This window comes from Podarcis melisellensis (genome assembly GCF_964234715.1).
Source record: "Podarcis melisellensis genome assembly, chromosome: 12".
NCBI classification, from domain to species: Eukaryota; Metazoa; Chordata; class Lepidosauria; order Squamata; family Lacertidae; genus Podarcis; species Podarcis melisellensis.
The window spans coordinates 59,024,014-59,046,287 of NC_138544.1; the positions used below are offsets into that span (position 1 = coordinate 59,024,014).

The window sequence follows — 22,274 nt, forward strand, 5'->3', positions numbered from 1 at the left end:
TAGGTTGCCTGCCCCTGCTCCAGCTGGTAGAACCAGAGGCGGGGGGAGATTCAAAAGCTGGGGGCCACGCAAAGGCTGTATCAGCCCTCACAGTATTCAGTGGCGTAGCGTGGGTTGTCAGCACCCGGGGCAAGGCAAGTAATTTGCACTCCCTAACCCGTGGATTTGCGCCCCCTAACCCTAACCCCCAGATGTTGCGCCCGGCCCCCCCTGCACCCCCCACGCTACGCCACTGACAGTATTACAATCAATACAAAATCAAACCAGAAAATTTTAATTGCACTATAAATTATATTGATATATCATTTATATTCTAAGATGTGTGTGTGTGTATTATATTTAATCAACATAGTGAGTGGAATAATAATGCTAAAGTAAATATATACATAAATAAATGTATATATAAAGACACACAAGACTGTGTAACACCATAAAAGTACTCTATCACCTACTACAAAGTGACACGTCCCTCACTTTCAGTGGGTCTACTCTGAGTACAATGAGCATGAGATACAACTCGTTAATAAGGCTTCTTATTTTGATCCTGCCCGTCTCCCCAGAGGAGATAAGGGTTGCAAATCACAAAGCATCACAACTCACAACGGGGGGGGGGGGGGGACGGACCAAAAAACTGCTGTTCCCTGGATGAGAGTTGGCTGTGTTAGGATATAAATTCCCTCTGCAAATTAATGGATATGGATTTATTAAATACAAACAGAAGTCATCACACCAGCGGCTGCTAAAACAAAGGATTAAGATCGGAATTGTGGAGTTCGGACTAATTAAGAGAACCGGAGCAGGACCAAGGATTAACATCAACTCCAGATAACCGGAATATGGGAAATCACCCAAAAACATTGAATTCGGAACTGATTAACTGGCTTTTTGATTGTATTGTGATTTGGCATGATTTGGTATTGTATTAATGGGTCTCCACTGGATTGTTATTAATGAAAAAATAATAAAAAATAATTAGAGAGAGAGAGTTGGCTGTGTTGGCAGGGCCCAGGAGTGAGGGGCACCCGCTTGCCCTGATGCCAGGCGGCTGGCAGACTCACCCTTGCAGGGCTCGGGGCTGCACTGGGCTGCTTCCTCCATGGCATCAGCGGCACAGGGGGCTCCCGCAGGACTCTCGTGGCACTGCCGGTGCCGCAGGGTGCTGCCCCCACCGCAGCTGGCAGAACAGGGGCTCCATGCAGACCATTCCCCGTAGGACGGGCACTCCTTCTCCGGACACAAGAAGGTGCCATTGGCACAGGTGCTACAGAGGGAAGGAAGAGACGGGAATCCCAAATTACTAGGATCTGAGCACCTTGGGACCGGCTGACCGGCGAGATTGCCTCACTGCGCAAGCGCCCGTCCATCATCCAGCCATCGTTTCGCTTGCACACCACTTTCTCAGACGAAGACCAAGCTCAAAGCAGCTCCGGAAACAGAAAGGCAGTTCAAATTCAGGCACCGCAAGAGCATTTCGTGGCGAAAAGCACAAGGGCAAGAGTGGTAACACACAAAACAACGAGAATGTTTCTGTGCCGTAAGCGCATGGAACAAGATCACAGTCACAAAGCCCAGCAGCCGGAAAGGCAAGGGAGAACAGCAGTTCCACTTGGATCCTAGAAAAACCTCTTCCACAACATTGCCCTCTCGACTCCTCCAGAAACCAAGGAGAGAGACTTTTCCTTACAGCGTGGGGAAAATTTGTGGACTATTTGAAGAATTATCGTAAACAACTTAAATCGTTAGCAGGGTTGTTACGGCTAAAATCTGGGTGCGAGGCTGCTCTGCCACCCAGCTCATCGGACTAAGTCCGTGGGTCCCTGCGGAGGAAAATGAGCTCAGCCGGAGACAGGAGCAAGCAGCAGAAGATCCAAGTTTATTGCGCAACAGGTTCAAGGCGAGATTGAACCGCGAGAAAGGGGTGACATGAACTTTTGAAACTTCCCTCCATGCCCCAGAATACAGTGCAAAAATACATCCCAGTTACATCACGAATACATTAATACATTAAGGAAAGGTTGGGTTACACAGATTACATCATGAATACATTAAGGAGAGGTTGGTTACACAGGATTAACATATGGAGGAGGGAGGGGGAATATGCAGAGCTGGAGATATGCACAGAAAACACTTCCTGAGTACGGGGGATGAGAAGACAATGGTCCCAAATATGCATAGTCTGCCACCTGACATTGCCTGGAGGAAAGGCTGATCAGAGCGATTTGACAGGATTAGGGTCTTAACACCTTGCTTGAGGGATTTTGGAAGACAGGGGAGGCGTGATGGAGTCCTAGAGAAATTGAGCAAATTGGCACATTGATTTTCTATGAATTTTATAGATTTTAGTCCCTTTTGACATTGACAATTGGAAATAAATTGATATATTGTAGCGAAGAAGAAGGTGAAGAAGACATGCCCCCCCTTCCGTATCAGGGTTGACGTAAAAACGTGTGGCAGAAAATAAGTTAAATGGAATATAAAAGGAAAAATTAGTAAACAGGTTTGAACTGGATACGCAGTGGTAAAAGATATAATCACGGAAAGTGGGGACAGGAGTTGATTTGAAGATATGCTTGGCTATGCAAATATTTTCTTTGTTAAAATATTTGTAAAATGGAAGGTAAAATTGGGGGGGGGAGTTTGCGACTTGATTTAAATTAGAACATTTAAGAAGTTAAATTCTCCAAGGTTTCCTTGCCAGGGAATGTGACCCCTCCCCCCCCATTTGACCCCTTACCAGTTGTGGCAATCCAGCTCCACCGTCTGGCCTGGCATGACCTCCAGGGTGATGTTGGCCGTGGGGAGTCCACAGCGGCAAGCCGGGATCGGAACGCAGACCCCGTCCTGGAGGAGCTGTCCGTCAGGACACCGGCATCCTGGGTGCGGAGGGGAGGGAGGGAGGGAGAGGAGGATGAGGAACTGGACGGGCAAGAGAGGGGAGTTTCTTCTGCCCCTTTGGAGGAGGGCAGTTTGGGTTCGGACACGAAGGGCATGGATGAGGCCGTGAACAGAGGGAATTCGAAAACACAAAAGGTACCTCCCACTTCTTCATGTATCTCACAGTTGCTCTATGGAACTCATGGCCACAAGAAGCTGGGAATGTGGCTCTAGCAAGAATATGGACTTTGGGATGAATAATAATATTATTATTAAAAAACCCAAGCAGACACACAAAGAGAGAGCCTGGGATAGCTCAATTGGTAGAGCATGTGGTGCTCAATCTCAAGGTTTGAGGGTTCGACCCCCACATTGGGCAAAAGATTCCTGCATTGCAATGGGTCGGACTAGATGGGGGGTTGGAGTACGTGACCCTCTTGGTCCCGTCCATCTCTACAGTTCCATGAAAAACCTGCCGGAATGAAAATATATTCCCCTTTCAGAAGAGGCAACAAGGAGGGAACCAGTGTGAGACGAAATCCAGGACTGGGCAGGGCTGGCGGTTGGGGGGGGGGAGAAGAAGGGGCGTTACCTTGCTTGCAGTCCCCATGCAGACACTCCACATGCTCCCAGAGGTCTGCGCAGGTGCGAGGGCAGCCGTTGGCACAGGATGGGGCCCGGACTTTGCCCCGATCTTCACATTCCTCTCCTGGGGGAAGAGAGGAAGAACAGCCCCCGGGACCATGAGAAAGCGGCACTTCTGAGTGAATCTTTTAGACTTGGGAACTCCCTGCCTCTTGACACCAAGCAGGCACCTTTGCTCTACAGTGGGACCTCGGTTTCCGAACGTAATCCGTTCCAGAAGACTGTTCAAGCTCTGAAACGTTCAAAAACCAAGGTGCAAAGGGCGGTCTGCAAATTAAATTGAGAAAATTGAGAAAAATAACACACACATTCAGCAGAAGCCGTTCGACTTCCAAGGCGTGTTCAAAAACCGAAGCATTTACTTCCGGGTTTATGGCATTCGAAAACCGAAACGTTCGTCAACTGAGACATTCAAAAACTGAGGAACCACTGTACTCTTTGCAGCACCTGCTGAAAACGTTATTGTTTAGACGGGCCAAACTTGATGCTTAGAAAGTTGGTGTGAATTTAATCAGTCTTGGTATTTTTCATTTTTTGTATATTTTAAAGCAGGGGTCAGCAAACTTTTTCAGCAGGGGGCTGGTTCACTGTCCCGCAGACCTTGTGGGGGGGCCAGACTATATTTTGAAAAAAAACTATGAACGTATTCCTATGCCCCACAAATAACCCAGAGATGCATTTTAAATAAAAACACACATTCTACTCATGTAAAAACACGCTGATTCCCGGACCTTCCGCGGGCCAGATTTAGAAGGCGACTGGGCCGGATCCGGCCCCCGGGCCTTAGTTTGCCTACCCATGTTTTAAAGTATTGTAATTTTTTTCCTGATCTTACTGTTCTTACTGTTTTCTGATCTTACTGTTGTTATATTTTTGCAACCCGCTTTGGGTTTTTTCTTTCTAAACAACCAGGTGGCCTGGGAATCTTATGAAGTAGGTAAATAAGTGAGTTTCAGATTCGTTTCTGATTGTGTCCACACCAGGCGTGTTGAGGCCTAGATTCCTGGATAAATGACAGAGGAACTTTGCTCAGTTAGACAAATTCATGGAGGAGGAGACGATCAATGGCTACTAGCCCTGGCCCTGCGGTTGGGAGGCAGCAACGCTTCTGGAAAACGAAGGAGGAGAAAGAGCTTTCATGCTTGAGTCCTGCTTTTGTGTTTCCCACAATAGGGCACCTTCTGGGTTGGCAAAACACAAGGGCAGGATCTGGTCTTCTGCTTGAAGCCCTGGAGAGCTGCTGCCGGTCAGTGCAGACAATACTGGGCTAGATGGACCAATGGTCTGACTGTTAGAATTCCTGCTCCGTGATTGCAGTCGTGGGATTGTTGTCTTTCACATGACGGTGTATGTTTTGACTCCGCAGAGTGGGAAGTAATGGAGACAGGATGTTTGTGTTCCTGTGTTCCGTGAAGTGAAACTATTGTCCTTTGTTCTTTTTCTCTTTGCTGTCTGATGCTAGAGAGAGAGGGAGCCATGTTGCAGTGCTCCGTGTGTGTTTATATGTAAATAAAGTAGATTAGCCAAAATGCTGAGCTGCTGAGCTCTGTCACGCAAACTGTGCAAACTTTGCGGATCCCTAAGTGTGCTCCCGAACGATTGACGAGGAGGGAGGGAACATGCCAGTCAGGCATGTGTCTCTGACAGGGTCCTACTCGAGAGTAGGACAAACTCCTGACACTGACTAGGTCAAAGGCAGCAGTTTCCTCCGATTTGCCCCCCCCCATCCCAGCTGGAGGGAACGTACCTGGGCAGACGGCCGTGTTGCAACTCTCGGACTGGGACCACGCCCCGTGGCAGCGGGTCTCTCCTGATGGGTGACGGGCATAGCGCTGGCGTATGCGGAAGCCCCCACTGCAGGGCGCACGGCAGGGGCTCCAGGAGGTCCAAACACTCCACAGGCAGAAGTCTGGAAGGGAGAGGAGGAGCTGCAGATAGCGGCCTTGGGGGAGAGGAGGACTGTCTCAGCTGCCTCCGCTGCTGCCCCCCCCCCAAGGACCCCTCTCCCACATTAAGGACCATTAAAATGCAGATTTCTCTACTGACAGGCGTTTGGGGACCTGAAGGAGCGTCTCCACCCCCATCGTTCAGCCCAGACACTGAGGTCCAGCTCCGAGGTGAAGTGAGGTCACAGGGAACCAGGCAGAGGGCCTTTTCGGAGGTGGCACCCGCCCTGTGGAACGCCCTCCCATCAGATGTCAAGGAAATAAACAACTATCTGACTTTTAGAAGACATCTGAAGGCTGTCCTGCCTGGGGAAGTTTTTAATGTTTGATGTTTATCACATTATTATTATTATTATTATTATTATTATTATTATTATTATTATTGTGTTGGGAGCCGCCCAGAGTGGTTGAGGAAACTCAGTCAGATAGGTGGGGTTTAATTAAATAATATTATTTACTCCTCCCAGCCAGTGCAGCTGATGGGATTTGTGGTCCAACACATCTCAGTGTTGCCTAGATTCAGGGTGCTAGACATAGCAGAGTGTTATTTTCTATATCCATAATAATAAAATAAAAACAATCTTTTTATTATTTATACCCCGCCCATCTGGCTGGATTGCCCCAGTCACTCTGGGCAGCCTCCGACACACATGAAAACATAATAAAACGTCAAACGTCAGTAACAACAATCTGATCCGATGTCAAAAAGTTGCAATGACTTTCATGATAATACCGTTTGAACCCGTCCTGTGAGATATGCTGCCGTTAGGAATTATTATGAGAACGGCACAAGGCAATATCCTGACTTTTATGAACAAAGCAAATCTTTTTTAAAAAATGTCGCTCAACACTAATAAGAAATGTTTCTTCAAGGGTGTGTGAATGAAACGACTCTCTTGTGTGTGCGCTTCATTTTCATTTTGATTCAGTTGCAACTGTTTTTTTTAATTCTTTGTTCTTGTATGTTATCTTGTACAAGTGAATTCACAGAGGCATCCCAACAAACGAACGTCTTTGCATTAGGGGATGTCCTGAAGTAGAAGACCTTATGCATTATATCTTGCGCTGCCCCTTATGTCATGAAGCAAGAGAACGATTTTTAGCACCTATAACGACAAGGTCCCCTGGCCAGAACCCCTCTGACATGATTTTATATCTCCTCGCAGACACAGATAAGTATGTGACCTGGCGTGTAGCACTCTTTGCAACTGCTGCTAGGAAAATTAGAGCAAATCATATAGCCAAGATAGCCACCAACTGTAAAGGAGATGAATTTATTTGACTCATCAAGCTATATTCTATCTTTATCACCAAACTCTGAATATAATTGCACACTGTATTAATTAACATAATTTGTTAATATATTAGTGGCCATGTGATGATTTTAGCTTATTTTATTGTTTAATGTCTTAACTTGTATACGAAGGTACTTTTATAGCTCTGTTTAGAGTAGGTAATATCTCGATAATATAAATGTTTTAAGTATCAGTCCAGTATATTTTCTTTTAATTGTTGAATGATTCTGTGTACATCGCCGCAGCCTTTGGCTATGTGGAATAAAACTGACTGACTACAAGTGATTAAAAAAAACAAACAAGCACAAAACCTTCGCAAATGTGAGGATCCGGGCAAAGGCGTTCCTCATCCAGCTCGGCTGAGCACAGGGTGGCCAGCCCTGTCCACCTTCTGCCCGTCTGAGGGTCTAGGCAGAGTCGGAAGCGATGCTGGACGGACACCAGAGCAGGCTGGGGGTCTCCTTCTGCAGGGGACCAGCTGAGGGTGGAGACCACGCTGGGGCCAAGGGCCACGAAAGGCAGACAAGAGGAGCAGGATGTCCACTCCGACCAGGCGCTGACTGGAAGCAGACCTGAGGGGGGAAAGGAATCCGAGAATGGTAGCGTTGGAAGGGACCCCAAGGGTCATCTAGACCAACCCCCTGAAATTCAGGAAATCTCAGCTAAAGAATCACTGACAAATGGCCACACAACCTCTGCTATAAAATCTCCAAGGAAGGAGAGTCCACCACCTTCTGAGGGAGACCATTACACAGCTCTTGATGTTGAGTCGCAATCTCCTTTCTTATAACTTGAAGTCATGGGTTCGAGTACTACCCTCTGGAGTAGGAGAAAACAAGCTTGCTCCATCTTCCAAGCGACAGCCCTTGAGATATTTGAAGATGGCTCTCATATCTTCTGTGAGTCTCCTCATTTCCAGGATAAACATCCCCAGCTCCTTCAACTGTTCCTCATCAGGCATGATTTCCAGACCCTTGATCATCTTGGTCGCCCTCCTCTGCCCACCTTCCAGCTTTTCAACATCCTTCTTAAACTGTGGTGCCCAAAACTGGACACCGTATTCCAAGCGTGGTCTGACCAAGGCAGAATAGATCAGGACTATGACTTCCCAGCATCTTAAAAAGCGGAGACATCACCTTGCCGACAAAGGTCCGTATAGTTCAAGCTATGGCTTTCCCAGTAGTGATGCATGGAAGTGAGAGCTGGACCATAAAGAAGGCTGATCGCCGAAGAATTAATGCTTTTGAATTATGGTGCCGGAGGAGACTCTGGAGAGTCCCATGGACTGCAAGAAGATCAAACCTCTCCATTCTGAAGGAAATCAGCCCTGAGTGCTCACTGGAAGGACAGATCCTGAAGCTGAGGCTCCAAGACTTTGGCCACCTCAGGAGAAGAGAAGACTCCCTGGAAAAGACCCTGATGTTGGGAAAGATGGAGGGCACAAGGAGAAGGGGACGACAGAGGACGAGATGGTGGGACACTGTTCTCGAAGCTACAAACATGAGTCTGAACAAACTTTGGGAGGCAGTGGAAGACAGGAGTGCCTGGCGTGCTCTGGTCCAGGGGGTCACAAAGAGGCGGACACGACTAAACGACTAAACAACAACAACATGACTCCCCCTTGATCTGGAACTAGACTTCTGCTGATGCAGCCTAGAATTGCATGATGTTAGTTTTTTTCCTTGCTGATGCATCACACGATTGAAAGGGGACTCTTAAACCCTAGAGGAGACCTGGGGCAACAAGGACTGGAGTCCTAAAGACTTGAGAGAAGATTTCTGCCTCTCAGGACAGCCTTCTCCAATTCCCAACATGGCTTTGGCATGGTTACTCCCTGGCCAGGCGCAGTCTACCCCGGGACAGTGAGGGGAGGAGCTTCCCTGGGGAAATGTGCTCACCTTGGCACCCTTCGCTGCTGCACTGCAGCTCCCCCTGCTGGCAGATACTGCAAAGAGAAAGCCGCAGGTTAATCACAGGTTTGGAAGGGACCCCTAAAGGGCATCTAGTCAAACGCCCCACAATTAAAGTTGTGTGAGTGCCTTGAACTAGCCAAAATGACAGAACTCATAAGAGATCACTCAGGCGACAAGTTAGAAAAAAGGAATAGGATTGCTTTAGAAACCACCTGACAAAATATGGTCCCAAAAACAATACTTGGTTGTGCTTGGACTAACCTCACAGATATAATGGGGAAAAACTGATTTTAATAAATGAATACAGAATATTTGTCACTTAAGAGAAGTGCCGAAGCCGCAAAGAGATAGAGGGAAGTCAGTTAATATAGCAGGGATTCAAACTAGTTTTCCGGAACAGAAGGAAAGGGACTGTAAAGAAAGAAAGAAGAGAAGGATTACAAAGGTATTTCTTTCCGAGAACCTGGCGTATAGAATATTTAAATTACTGTTTGTATCCATTGTAAAATTTTGTGTACTGGACAAATTCTTTTTTGTTTTTTATATCAATTTTCTCCCCCTTTTTTCTTTTTCCCATCTTTTAAATATGTATTTTTACTTTTTCTGTATTTTTTTCTTTTTCTTTTTGAATATTTGGATGTAATGTTAAATTCATGCTTTCTATGTAATTTTAAAAAATGCAATAAAGTTAATAATAATAAGAATAATACCCCTGCAATTCGCAACTAAAGCATCCCTGACAGATGGCCACACATACAAGCTCTGCTTCAAAAGCTCAGAAGAAGAGGAGTCCATCACTTTCCACGGGAGTCTGTTCCACGTTCATAACGAACCGAGGGCGCCATTTCTGCATTGCTGGCTGGGGGTGCTGGGAGTTATAGTACAAAACATCTGCAGGGCGCCAAGTTGGGGAAAGCTGGCCTGCCGCGAAAGGTCCCGCCTCCCGTTTTTGGCCCCTCCCCTTTTCCTGCCCACCCCCGGGAGTGAAGCCCTTTCCCCGGCCATCGACTCACCACTCCTTGCAGCCAATCGAAACAGTGTCTCCCGCTGCCAAGGACACGGGGCCTTCTGATTGGCTGAGGTGGAGGCAGCCGCACTGCGAGGGCGGGACGCAGGCCCCATTCTGTTCCACCAGGCCCTTGAAGGGGGGGCGAGGGAGAGAGAACCCAGAATCAGATCGGAAGGAGAGCCCAAATCCTGCAGCGGGGAGTTCCGCAGGTGATGGGTTTTCCCACCCAACCCAGAACAGCAGGTGCAGCTCTCACCTGTGGGCAGTAGCAGCCGGGGAGGCAGCGGGGGATGTCCTTGCACAGCTCTGGGTGGCGCATGGTGGAGCAGAGGCTGTCGCAGGGCGAGCCGCACTCCCGGAACTCAAAGGGGGCCTCGCAGCTGGACTCTGGGGGAAACAGGAGAAAAAAGACAGTCGCGGAACCGAGAAATTGCACAAAACAAATGAAATATAGTCATACCTCGGGTTGAATGCGCTCCAGGTTGAGCGTGTTCGAGTTGCGCTCTGTGGCAACCTGGAAGTCACACACATGCGCAGAAGCGGCGAAAAGCGACGCCCGCGTGCACAGACGTGCCATCACTAGTTACGTTTGCTTCTAGATATGAGCGGGGCTCCGGAACGGATCCCATTTGTATCTAGAGGTACCACTGTACCGTGAAAATCCCTGAAGCGAGAAGTAATCGACTGGGAATATTATCTTATGAAAATAAACTCAATAATGTTAGGGTGTGAAACCTAAGACGCTGGCAAGTTAGCAATGTCATGTGACTTTAAGTAGTCAAGCTCGTTAAGTTGTTAAGTTGCTCAGTATATAAAGAGTGTTTGTTTTCTCTGCCTGCCGGGGCGTGAAGCAAAAATGTCTGAAAGCTCCGGAGGTGTTCCTGTTATCTTTCTGCAATAAACCTGTCTTTGGAAAGACAGGCTTCCCTGTGTCGTTATTTCTTTGCTGCTGAGACTCTGAAGCTTGTACTGCAACAAGAATCTCTGCACTGGACTTAATTAATGCTCTGCAAAGAGAACTGTTGCTGGTTGCGCAGCGGAAGCGTTTACTGGACCAGTACACAGACCCTCTTAGGTTATGGCTCCTTCTACGTTTCTACAGCTGTATTGTGTGCAGAGAAAGTGAAAGCAGCTTTCGGATGAGAGAAGACCGGCTTGGTCGTAAATCCAGCTCTTAAAGGAACTGAGAGGCTGCAGAAAGTTGAGAGAGCTGCGTAAGTGAAGATTTACAGCTTCATTAGCTGCAAAAGGCTAGCTTGACCTCCCGTTGTGTTTTTGTTTTGTTAATAAAAACAGAAGACGGTGGTAGGTTGCTAGTGAAGAGACGGAGGGAAAAAGTTTAAAAGGCTTCAGAGGAGGCTGGAGACGTCTGAAAAGTGAGTAAAACAAATCCCAAGGGGAAAGAGAAGCAAGGGCACACAGAGGGAGTAGCAGCAGACCCCAAGAATGGCAGTGGAAAATTTCCAGGTTCCCTTTACAAAGTTGAACTCTGCTAATTACGTGCAGTGGTCTAAGAGGGCTCAAGTCTGGTTGGAAGCCACAGAAGTGTGGGCTGACTATGTCCAGAGGCGAAAGCCGTTTGTGGCTGTTGCAGCAGATGCCACAGCAGAGCAACAGGCTGCTGCACATGCTCAGAACAGGGAACATGATAAAATGGACACTAAAGCTAGATGCATGTTGATGGTATCGATAGACGATTCCCAATTACCTCATGTGGAAAATTTAAGGTCTGCATTTGAAATTTGGGAAGCTCTTAGGCGAATTCACCATAGAGTCACGCCCGGAGAGAAGGTGAACATTATACGTGCTTTGTATGAGTTGAAACTGAAGCCAGGGGATAGTGTGGTTGAACACACGTCACAGATGACTGAGTACTTCAACCGACTGTCATCTCTAGGTGTGAATTTTCCTGAAAATATTAAAGTTTATACTCTGCTTAGCAGCCTGCATGCAGGGTTTGAAAACTTAGTACTAACTTTACAAGTTTTGCCAGAGGACCAGCTGAATATGAATTATGTGACTGGTAGATTGTGTGAGCAAGAATATCAACATCATCGAAAACGTATTGATAATTCAAATACCCCAAGGGTTGGATGTTCAGATAATTCCCAGCGTGGGGGAACTAGCAGGCAGAGCTGTAAGGAAGCCTCACAAGTGTCTGCTATGGCCAGCAAGTCATGTTTTCGATGTGGCAGCAGGTTTCATTTGATAGCAAAGTGTCCAGAAAAGCAACAGGAATTTCAACAGTCCAAGGTCAGTTTCCGGAGCTACAGGGGAAAACGACGTGAGAACTACCAGAATCAACGATCCAGAGGGGGAGCAGGTGCTGATAAGGGACTATCTGCAATGGCAGCACAACAGAGTCCTAAAAGGAGCCAACAAACCTTGAAGTGGATAATTGACAGTGGAGCAAGTCACAGTTTAATTCCAGCGACATCTAGTGGCAGCTTGATGAACTGCAAGACATTGCCAGTTGCAAAAACTGTGACTATAGCAGACAATAGTAAACGAGAAATGAACCTTAAAGGCACAATTTATGTTAATTGTCTGCAAACTAACCTTCCTGTTTTTGTTCTTCCAGGAATGAAGAATGGACTTTTGAGTGTGTCATGCCTGGTAAAAAGTGGTTTTAAGGTTGAGTTTGAAAATGATGTGTGCACCATTTTGATACAGGGGAAGGAGCTAGTTAAAATTCCCTGTGAGGATGGGCTTTTTGTTTTGGATGAAGAGCAGTTAGCAGCAGGTAGATGTTCAACAGGTGAAGCGCAAGCTAAGTGTGTAAATAAGGCTCCTCATACAGGTTGTGCACATCTACTACACAGAAGGTTAGCTCATATATGCTTTAAGTATGTAAGCAAGATGCCAGATTTAGCTGAGGAGTGTAACATTAAACCCTGTCCAAATTTTCTGGATTGTTGTGCTTGTAAACATGCTAAGGTTAAGACATGTAACTATCCTAGATCTGATAGAGTAAGCAAGAAACCCTTTGAACTTGTGCACACAGACGTGTGTGGCCCTATGCCAGTCAAATCGCTTGGAGGTGCGAGATTTATGCAAATTTTGGTGGATGATTTCTCAAGGGCTAGTTGGGTTTTCTTTCTGAAAGAAAAATCACAAGCAGCTTCCATCCTGATGGATTGGATTGAAGAAGTCGAATGTAAATTTGACACCAGGGTGCGTAAAATACAATCAGATCGTGGTGGGGAATATGTGAACCACACGCTGGAGACGTGGTTAAAAAGGAAAGGTATAGTTCATAGACTTACCAATCCCTATTCACCACAGGAGAATGCAGTTGCCGAAAGAAAATTTCGAACATTACAGGAAGCCATTGCTGCTTTGCTGTTTGATTCTGGACTTCCACAGCGTTTTTGGGCTGAGGCTGCACTGTATGCGAATTATACTTTTAACAGAGTGTACAATAGCACAGTAGGCAACACTCCTTACTTTATGCTATTTGGGGAAAAACCAAAAATTGATCATCTAAGAGTTTTTGGATGTCGTGCTTATGTGCTGGTGCCTAGGGCACAACGTAGGAAAGGCGATCCTAGATCTAAAGAAATGGTTTTCTGTGGTTATCAAGCAAACACAAAAGGTTGGAGATTTGTGAATGTAGAAGGCAATCAAACGAAAATCACAATCAGCAGAAGTGCGGAATTTTGTGAACAGGATGGTTGGAATAAAATTCATGGAAATCCTGACATACTATTTGATGTGGTGAACAGTAACAATGAAACTCAGGCCCCAGGGCAGGTATTAGTTCCAGAACAGGCTGAGGAATTTGAGTCTGAGGACGAGGGTGAGAAATCGTCTAGTTCACCCAAGTCTGTAAAGTCAGAATCTTCTAGCTCTAAAAGTTCACCTGTACAGCAAGAGAGACCTGTAAAGTCAGAATCTTCTAGCTCTAAAAGTTCACCTGTACAGCAAGAGAGTGTAAAGTCAGAATCAGAAAGTTCTTCAACTACTAGTGACAAACAGGTGACGACTAGTGATTCTGGGTCAGAGGGGGAAACTGAAGGAACATCGCAGGAACTGTTAAGGCGTTCCAAGCGTACCAACAAAGGTATACCTCCTGAAAGGTACCAAGCTATTAGTGTTTGGGCTGGTTTGGCAAATTGCGAACCTGAAAGTTTTGAGGAGGTTGAGCAATTACCCCAGGAGGAGGCCAGTAGGTGGCGTGAGGCCATGCAAAAAGAGTTGAATTCTATGAAAGAACTGGGTGTGTTTTCCATCACCAAACTGCCAGAAGGTACCAAGGCAGTAAGTTGTAGGTGGGTGTACAGGATAAAGACAACAGCGATGGGGAAACCAGAGTACAAAGCAAGGCTTGTAGCTCGAGGTTTTATGCAAAGAAAGGGGTTACATTATTCCGAAGTCTATGCACCCACTTCAAGGAGTGAAACCCTACGGGCACTATTAGCAGTTGCTGCTCAGAAAGGGTTCAAAGTGAATCAATTTGATGTCTCTACAGCTTATCTTCATTCAGACTTGGCTGAAGAGCTCTATATGGAGCTACCGCCAGGATTGAAAGTTGGTAAATCAAATCAGGTATGGAAACTACATAAATCTATTTATGGACTCAAGCAATCTGCTCATAATTGGAATGAGTGTTTGAATGACGTTTTGGTAGGCATTGGTTTTAGCAGGAGCAAGGCTGACAATTGCTTATATTTCAGAGGTTCAGGAGATGCTCAAGAATCTTTGCTTGTTTATGTAGATGACCTGATTTATACTTCAAAGACACAAGAACAAGTAAAAAAACTAGCCAAAGAGTTAAATAAACACTTCAAAGTTAAGAATCTTGGTGATGTGAAGGTCTATCTTGGTGTTCAGATAGATAGGACCAAAAATGGCAGTTTTCTACTGAATCAAAAAGGCAAGATATTGCAAATGTTGAAAAAGTTTTGCATGACGGAGTGTGCAGGTGTTAGAACACCAATGGAAATGGGTCTGAAGTAATTTTGTTTTTGTATTGCCAGCGAGAGGGGGTGTTAGGGTGTGAAACCTAAGACGCTGGCAAGTTAGCAATGTCATGTGACTTTAAGTAGTCAAGCTCGTTAAGTTGTTAAGTTGCTCAGTATATAAAGAGTGTTTGTTTTCTCTGCCTGCCGGGGCGTGAAGCAAAAATGTCTGAAAGCTCCGGAGGTGTTCCTGTTATCTTTCTGCAATAAACCTGTCTTTGGAAAGACAGGCTTCCCTGTGTCGTTATTTCTTTGCTGCTGAGACTCTGAAGCTTGTACTGCAACAAGAATCTCTGCACTGGACTTAATTAATGCTCTGCAAAGAGAACTGTTGCTGGTTGCGCAGCGGAAGCGTTTACTGGACCAGTACACAGACCCACTTAAATAATACAAATCAAAGAGTTTAAGGGAAAAAATAGAAAAACTTCAAATTGAATAAAGCCTTAACAGGATGCTGGCTACAAACCTCATTTCACTGAACTATTCAGTTTCCTCAGAAGGAAATAGAAAAATCATAAACCTTAAATGACCAAAATTCACAGGAAGGGGGTAAACTCCCCAAAATTATGAAGTATTATAATCCTAGCTCGACCTAGGGGAAGCAAAACACAGCAATAAAGGGTTAAGAACTCAAAGGTACAATTTCTAATACTGAATTTATAAAAAAGGTTTGAAGACCTAAATGGAAAGTTTTAGAGAGAGCCCAACTTAGAGGTAGCCAAGCACAGTAATAAAGAGTTGAGGACTCAGCTCTGAAAATTCTAGTGTTGCCTTTACAAAAAGGTTAAAAGGTTTAGAAAACCTAAATAGCACAAATTCAAAGAAAGGAATACAGAATAAGCTGTTTTAGATTTTAAACAAACTCTAAAACAGGGCAGAAACGCTCCCATGGTCTAGATGTTACTGATGGTGTTAAAGACTCTGGGAAAAGCCGGCGGTGGGGAGGCGGGTGACGCTGGGGTCCTCAACCGAGCAAGGAGACAGGCTGCTCCCGGGGTGCTGGGGGGGTGAGGGGGGAGACCAGGAAACCCCTCCATCCTATCACGACCAGGTGGGGGAAATCCCTGGGGAACAACGAATATTGCAGGCGGAGGGCCTTCTCGGTGGTGGCGCCCGCCCTGTGGAATGCCCTCCCATCAGATGTCAAGGAAATAAACAATTATCTGACTTTTGGAAAACAACTGAAGGCAGCCCTGTTTAGGGAAGCTTTTAATCCTGGATGAATCATTGTCTTTTAATATTCTGCTGGAAGCCGCCCAGAGCTACTGATTGATTGTGTGACTGTGGAAATGGATAAAAGCCCCCCATCCAAACTAAGTTTATAATCAGTGCAGGTAAGAAGAAAATGCAATTTTAACTTTGATCATCTACAATACTGTCTTATTTATTATACAGCATGCTGATTATTGCTTTCCTTTTATGGATCAATGGTTTTGTTAGATAGTAAAATTCATGTGAAATTGCTGTTTTGGGGGTTGTTTTTTAAAGTCTGGAATGGATTAATCCACTTTACATTACTTTCTGTGACTTGGTTTTGGAACGCTTTGGTTTTGGAACGGACTTCCGGAACGGATGAAGTTTGAGAACCAAGATACCACTGTATTCTCCTTCAGCAGAACATTGTGTGCGTTGCTCCTCGGTGGGCAGGGCCATTCAAATAAGCTCCCCTCTCCCTGGTGGAAGTTGCTCTCTAGGGGGGTACATTCTACTCCTGCCCTTCTAGCAATTTTAACCGGAGTAGGATCCTTTATCTCAGTATTTAGCACACATAGTTTGTTTCTGAAAAGTGGAAGTGCTCTTAAATGTAGGAATCGAGGAAGCTGCCTGTACAGATCATATTGATCCGTCTAGCTCACTATTGTCAACATGGACAGGAAACAGATTTTCAGGGTTTAATGCAGTGCATCCCAAATTTTTTTGGTCCCCCGCCCCCGGCTCCGTAAACTCACCCCCAGTGCCCCTCTACCCTAAAAAAGCATTATTCAGAATAGTGGTTTGCACGATCCACTAAGGAAGATAAGGACACCATAAAATTAAAAACCGCCACAATTGATTGCGCCTGAATTCAAAATCCAATTAAACCAAGTTTAATTAAGCTGACAAAACTGATGAGCCAGTCATACCAGCTCTTCAAAGTTTGTTTGCTATTGTTTATTATTATTATTTATTGACTTTATAATACGCCCCATACCAGGGGGGGTCTCAGGGCAGTCCACAGAAGAAAACCAAGATATAAAACCGCAAAATACATAATAAAAATAAAAACAACAACCCAATAGCCCCCCAACAAAAAAACACAATACATTTTAAAAGGTTAAAAAGAAACATTTTTGCCTGGCTAGTTTGCTTTGTATATGGGATAAAGCAATACCCTATTACCAGTTTTGGGTTGTTAGCAATGGTAATAAGGGTTTGTTTTTTTAAAGACCTCATTACAGTACGGAACTCACGGCCACAAGAAACTGTGACTGCTCACCTGAGCACTGGGAATAGTCGCACATACGGAACTGGCCGTCCAGCCCCACACAGGGCTGTCCGTCGCCCCCCGAGCCCCGCTGGTTCCGGTATCGCTGCTGCACCAGGAAGCTGCACGAACACCTGGTCCACTTCGTCCAGGGACTCCAGGGGCACTCTGGGGGGGGGAGAGGAGGGTCAGAGCAGTTTGCAAAGTGTGCCAGCCTGAGATCATAGAACCGTACACCTGGAAGGGATCCCCAGGATCAGCTAGTCCAACCCGCTGCAATGTGGGAATCGCAGTGAAAGCATCCCTGACAGATGGCCGTCCAACCTCTGGTGAATGTGTTGAATATTGCAGAATATACGCCGACTTTCTGGAAGTATCAGGTTGCAAGCTGACAGGGTGACCAGGAACAAAATGCTGCTCACTAGTAACTCGGTTACTTAGAGGTTTACTATTTACAGCAGACTCACAAGTTACTATATACAAGATACAGACACAGATCTTAACTCTCTCCCACTCAACTTCAGCTAACTCTAACGAATCAACCAACCACACAGAAGTCATGAGTCATCATGCCTATATGGGAGACCACAACCAATAGCAGAGTTATATCCAAGGTTCCCAGATCACCAAGCAGAAAACCTCGAGGGCCAGAAAAAAGCCAGGGAAGTCCCCAAACAGGAGTTCCATCACAGAAGGAGAAAGGAAAAAGAGTAAGCACAGTCATAGGTAATCTGACCCCTTCTCACCTTGGCAAGCCCCGAGGTAGCAAGCCTCCACGTCCTGGCGGTGCCCATCTTTGCAAAAGGCTCCCGCAGCCGCCTCCTCAGAGCTCGGGCAAGGACACGTCCCCACCCGCGTGGCCAAGCCCGTTCCGCAAGATCTCGAACACAGACTCCAGGAGGACCAATGGCACAGCTCGTCCCCTGCGTGGAAGGAGCACACTGTGTGGACATTCTGATCTCGTGGTCTTTTTTTAAAAAAATGGAGATTAGGCTAAATGTGGCAGGACTCCCTGAATGTTTTGCTCTTTTTACCCCATCCCCAGAGCTCCTGAATCTGGAGGGGCCGTGTTTTAAAATAGAAATTGCGGATAATGTTGCTGCCGATAGGTCAACATTTCTATGCAGCTGGGAAAAGGGGAATAACAGATCTTATTCTATTTGCGCCCGCTAAAAACCTTGCAGTTTTTGCTGTCACCTGATCATCTTGATCCTTGGGGGGGGGGGTGAGACACAGTAGCAGTGGTTGAGCGACCCGGCATGGAAAATAAAAGAGGGGTAATAACTTCACTCCTCAAATCTTTATAGACCACAAGCCAGAAACACATCAGCCACTGACTCAATACTGCAATCTCCACAGGGACATAACCGTTTTTCAAGTCCAATTGTTTGAAATCGACCCTCAAGTACAACCCAAGGCAGTATATTCAACTTTGCGGAAGTGCCTGTATTTTGGAATTGTTAAATTTTGCAAAGAGGGTGCCAAAATGACTAGGTGGAAAACAATCATACCATGGACAAAATTTCCTTATTGTGGCCAGATTATTCTGTCGCTTGATATCATATAGGCGCTGTCCAATTCAATTATTTGCCTCACTGGAGCCCAGTGTTAGTAACGGTTGTGGCGATAAACCAGAAAAGTAAAGCTTTTGGTTGACAACTTTAGTGCAAGTGCTCCCAGGACAATCTTGCGATGGACCAGCGGGGTTTAAATTTAGGCGAAGCCAATAATTAAAAGTCCTATGCCAAATCTGTAATTCAACAGACAGGAGGTTTAGCCTCCAAGCGCAATGAAGCATTTGGAACAGAGGGTGGAACAGGGGGGGAAATTGCCGTGGGAACTTAGATGGAACGGCAGAAGAGCAATAGCTGTGGTCATTGTGTGTGTGAGCTGAAAACTGGATGCTGGAAGCTGGAGAGACAGAAACCGCGTCTGCGTCTGTGCTGAGCCTAAGCTGGGCTTCTGGGAACCTGATGGGGATGCAGGCTCTGTCGGGGTGTCCATGCTGTGAGCCCCTCACCTGGGCAGGGCGGGATGGAGCAGTTCTGCGCTTGCGTCTCGGGGCCAACACAGGGGAGGCCCTCGTTGCGTGGCGGTGGGTTGACGCAGGCCCGGGTGCGGATCTGGGTGCCTCGGCCGCAGGTGAGGGGGCAGTCGGACCAGGGCGACCAGGGGGTCCAGGCTCCGTGCACTGTCAGGGAGGAAAGATAAGATAGATAAGATAAACTTGATTCACATTAGCCAAAGGCCATAGCAACATAAAACAAGGAATATATACAAATAAAATATATACAAATAAAAAAGACAGCAATGGGTAAAAAGGGCAATCAAATGGCCAAGATTATCGTTCAGATAGTGGCCCTTAATCTCACTGCAGCCTCGATAAACCCTGCAACCTTTGCTGTCATCTGATCCTTTTGATCTGATAACAGAAAGAACAATGTGGCCGCAGATGGGCGGCCTGGGATGGTAAGTAAGAGTGGGGTGATGATCTCATTCCTCAGATCTTTGTAAAGGGGACAGGACAGGAGAACATGAGCCGTTTCCAGATTGCCATCTCCACAGGGGCAGAGTCGTTTCTCAGTTGGAATCTTTTGGTATCTGCCACATTCCCCTGCCTGGCTAGGTCTCCAAGGTCCCTCTTGTCCCCAAGTCCTCTGCGCGTTTCCCCCTTCGCAAACCAGCTCATCATGTCCACCCATAAAATGTCAATTGCATTTTGACAGGGACAAATGTCAAATTCTACCTTTAGGCAGGAAGAAGCAGTTGCACCGATAAAAGATGGGGGGACACCTGGCTTGCCAGTGGTACATGTGAAAAGGATCCCCTAGGGGTCTTGATGGACCACAAGCTTAAGAAGAGCCAACTGTGTGGTGCAGCAGCAAAAAAGGCTAATGCTATTCTGGGCTGCATCAACAGAAGTCTTGTGTCCAGATCAGCAGTGCTGGCTGGGGCTGGTGGGACTTGTAGTCTAAAAACACCCAGGTTGGCAGAAGTCTGTTTACGTTGACCGATGCCCCGGTTCAGCTGATGGAGGAAAGACTCACCTGCGCAGGCGATGTCCAGGCAATAGACGCCCTCCGGGGTGCAAATACTAGGGGGAAAGGACAGAGAAAAGGGGTCAGCGATTGCCAACAGGCTGACAGCCCCTCACCTGGCTTCTAATCTTCAACCACCCCAGGAAAGGAGAGCTGCAACGCCATATTAAGCAGTTGATCTCTACCTTCCTCGCCCTGATCTGCCACAGTGATCTATGCGACGGTCACCTCCAGGCTTGATTATTGTAACTCGCTCTACGCGGGGCTGCTCTTGAAGCTGACCCAGAAACTCCAGCGGGTGCAGAATGCCGCAGCGAGGCTGCTCACGGGGTCTCTGCCATGGGAGCATATTCATCCAGTGCTTTACCAGCTGCACTGGCTCCCGGTGGAGTCCAGGGTCAGGTTTAAGGTGCTGGTTTTGACCTTTAAAGCCCTATGCGGCCTAGGACCCACATACCTACGGGACCTCCTCTCTTGGTATGCCCCATGGAGGATCTTACGGTCTGCAAATAATAACACCTTGGAGATCCCGGGCCTCAGAGAGATTAGGCTGGCCTCGACCAGGGCCAGGGCCTTTTCAGTGCTGGCCCCGACTTAGTGGAACGCTCTTGTCACAAGAGACCAGGGCACTGCGGAACTTGACATCTTTCTGCAGGTCCTACAAGACAGAGCTGTTCTGCCTGGCCTTTGGTTTGGACTCTGTCTGACTCCATCTGTCACTGCTCCATCTAGCCCAGTAGTGCCTACTCTGACCGGCAGCAGCTCTTCAGAGCCACCTGGAGAGGAACAGTCCTTAAAGAACCTAAGAAAAGAGGCTGAACGTCTGCCTGTGGGAAACCAGGAAGCAGGATTTGAACACAAGAGCAAATCAACAATAATCGATCAATATTACATGGGACTCCGCTCCCTGAGTCGAGCAAGGCACTTACCATTGCTGGCACTCCCCCAGGAGCCAGGTGCTGCCCAGACCCATCTCCTGACCCTCGTGCAGGCACAGAGGAGGGCAGGATCCTGGGGCGCAAGGGCGAGTCTGCAGCTCCTCCTGAAGACACTCAGCAGCCCATGAGCCGGACGTGGGGGTCCTGGAGGGGGAGGAAAAACAGGCAGCCAATAAAGCGAGATGAGCGCCGCAACTGGACCTAATGGTCAGGGGTCCCTTTACCTTTAGTCTTGCTAAGATGTATAAGGCAGAATCAAGTTAAGTGCTGGAGGTGCAAAGAGGTAAAGGGAACGTTCTTTCATATATTGTGGACTTGTAAAAGGGTATTGGGGAATGATCTATAACGAATTGAAAAAAATGTTTAAAAGTACTTTCCCCCAAACAAACCCAGAGTCCCTTCTGTTGGGGATAATTCGGACTCAAATTCCCAGGTTTCAAAAAAGGTTATTTATGTGTGCTACTTCTGCGGCCCGTGTTTTGTTAGCCCCAAAATGGACAATGAGTGAGGTCCCAACCAAAGAAGAATGTCAACTTAAACTGTTGGAATATGCGCAGCTTGCGGATCTAACATAGAATAAGAGAACAAGAAGAACATTAATTTAAAGAAGATTGGGAATTGTTTATTGGGGGATAATTGTGTACACTTGAAAACGCTGGTAGCATTAAGATAAATTCAACAGTGTAAATAAGTTTTGATGGAAGAAACAATGAAATACTGAATGGTTTAGTTTATATAAAATACACAGGGATTTATGGTATGCAGAATGAACCATGGAAAGAAAAGAAGGGAAGTGATTGATATTTTAAGGTTTTTATTTAAGTGTTTATTTAAGTATTAATTAGGAAGATTAAGTTTTTTTATGCACGTAAACCTGCTTTTTCTTTCTTTTTTCTGTATTTTCTTTTTTCTTAATTGTTTTTTCTTTAATTTTCTTTTTGTAGTGTGAGATTGTAAATTCTTTGTATGTGTGTGTAATTTAAATTAATAAAGATTATTGTAAAAAAAGAAGAATATATTTTACGGTTGTCTAAAATGGATATTCTAAATTGTAAAACAGAAAATTTAATAAAAATCACACACATACACAAACACATATAAATCGTTCTGACAGCGAGAGCTGCTTGACAGCGGAACAGACTCCCTCGGGAGGTTAGCTGAGATTCCTACGTGGCAGGGGGGTTGGACTAG

The 22,274-nt window shown here is 46.2% G+C and overlaps 1 protein-coding gene across 1 annotated transcript in view; it reads right to left on the reverse strand.

Moving 5' to 3' along the window:
- The window catches only part of LOC309381023 (SCO-spondin-like), a 166,556-nt gene that overhangs the window by 14,409 nt on the left and 129,873 nt on the right, over positions 1–22,274 (reverse strand). Inside the window, exons 89-101 of the mRNA XM_081931321.1 lie at positions 21,075–21,227; positions 20,155–20,201; positions 19,128–19,298; positions 17,854–18,030; positions 17,120–17,275; positions 9,939–10,069; positions 9,687–9,811; positions 8,659–8,705; positions 7,072–7,332; positions 5,267–5,428; positions 3,467–3,583; positions 2,735–2,873; positions 1,059–1,261 (exon numbers count right to left, since the gene is read on the reverse strand). Coding sequence (XP_081787447.1) covers positions 1,059–1,261; positions 2,735–2,873; positions 3,467–3,583; positions 5,267–5,428; positions 7,072–7,332; positions 8,659–8,705; positions 9,687–9,811; positions 9,939–10,069; positions 17,120–17,275; positions 17,854–18,030; positions 19,128–19,298; positions 20,155–20,201; positions 21,075–21,227 — 1,889 coding nt within the window. The remainder of the gene's footprint in view (positions 1–1,058; positions 1,262–2,734; positions 2,874–3,466; positions 3,584–5,266; positions 5,429–7,071; positions 7,333–8,658; positions 8,706–9,686; positions 9,812–9,938; positions 10,070–17,119; positions 17,276–17,853; positions 18,031–19,127; positions 19,299–20,154; positions 20,202–21,074; positions 21,228–22,274) is intronic.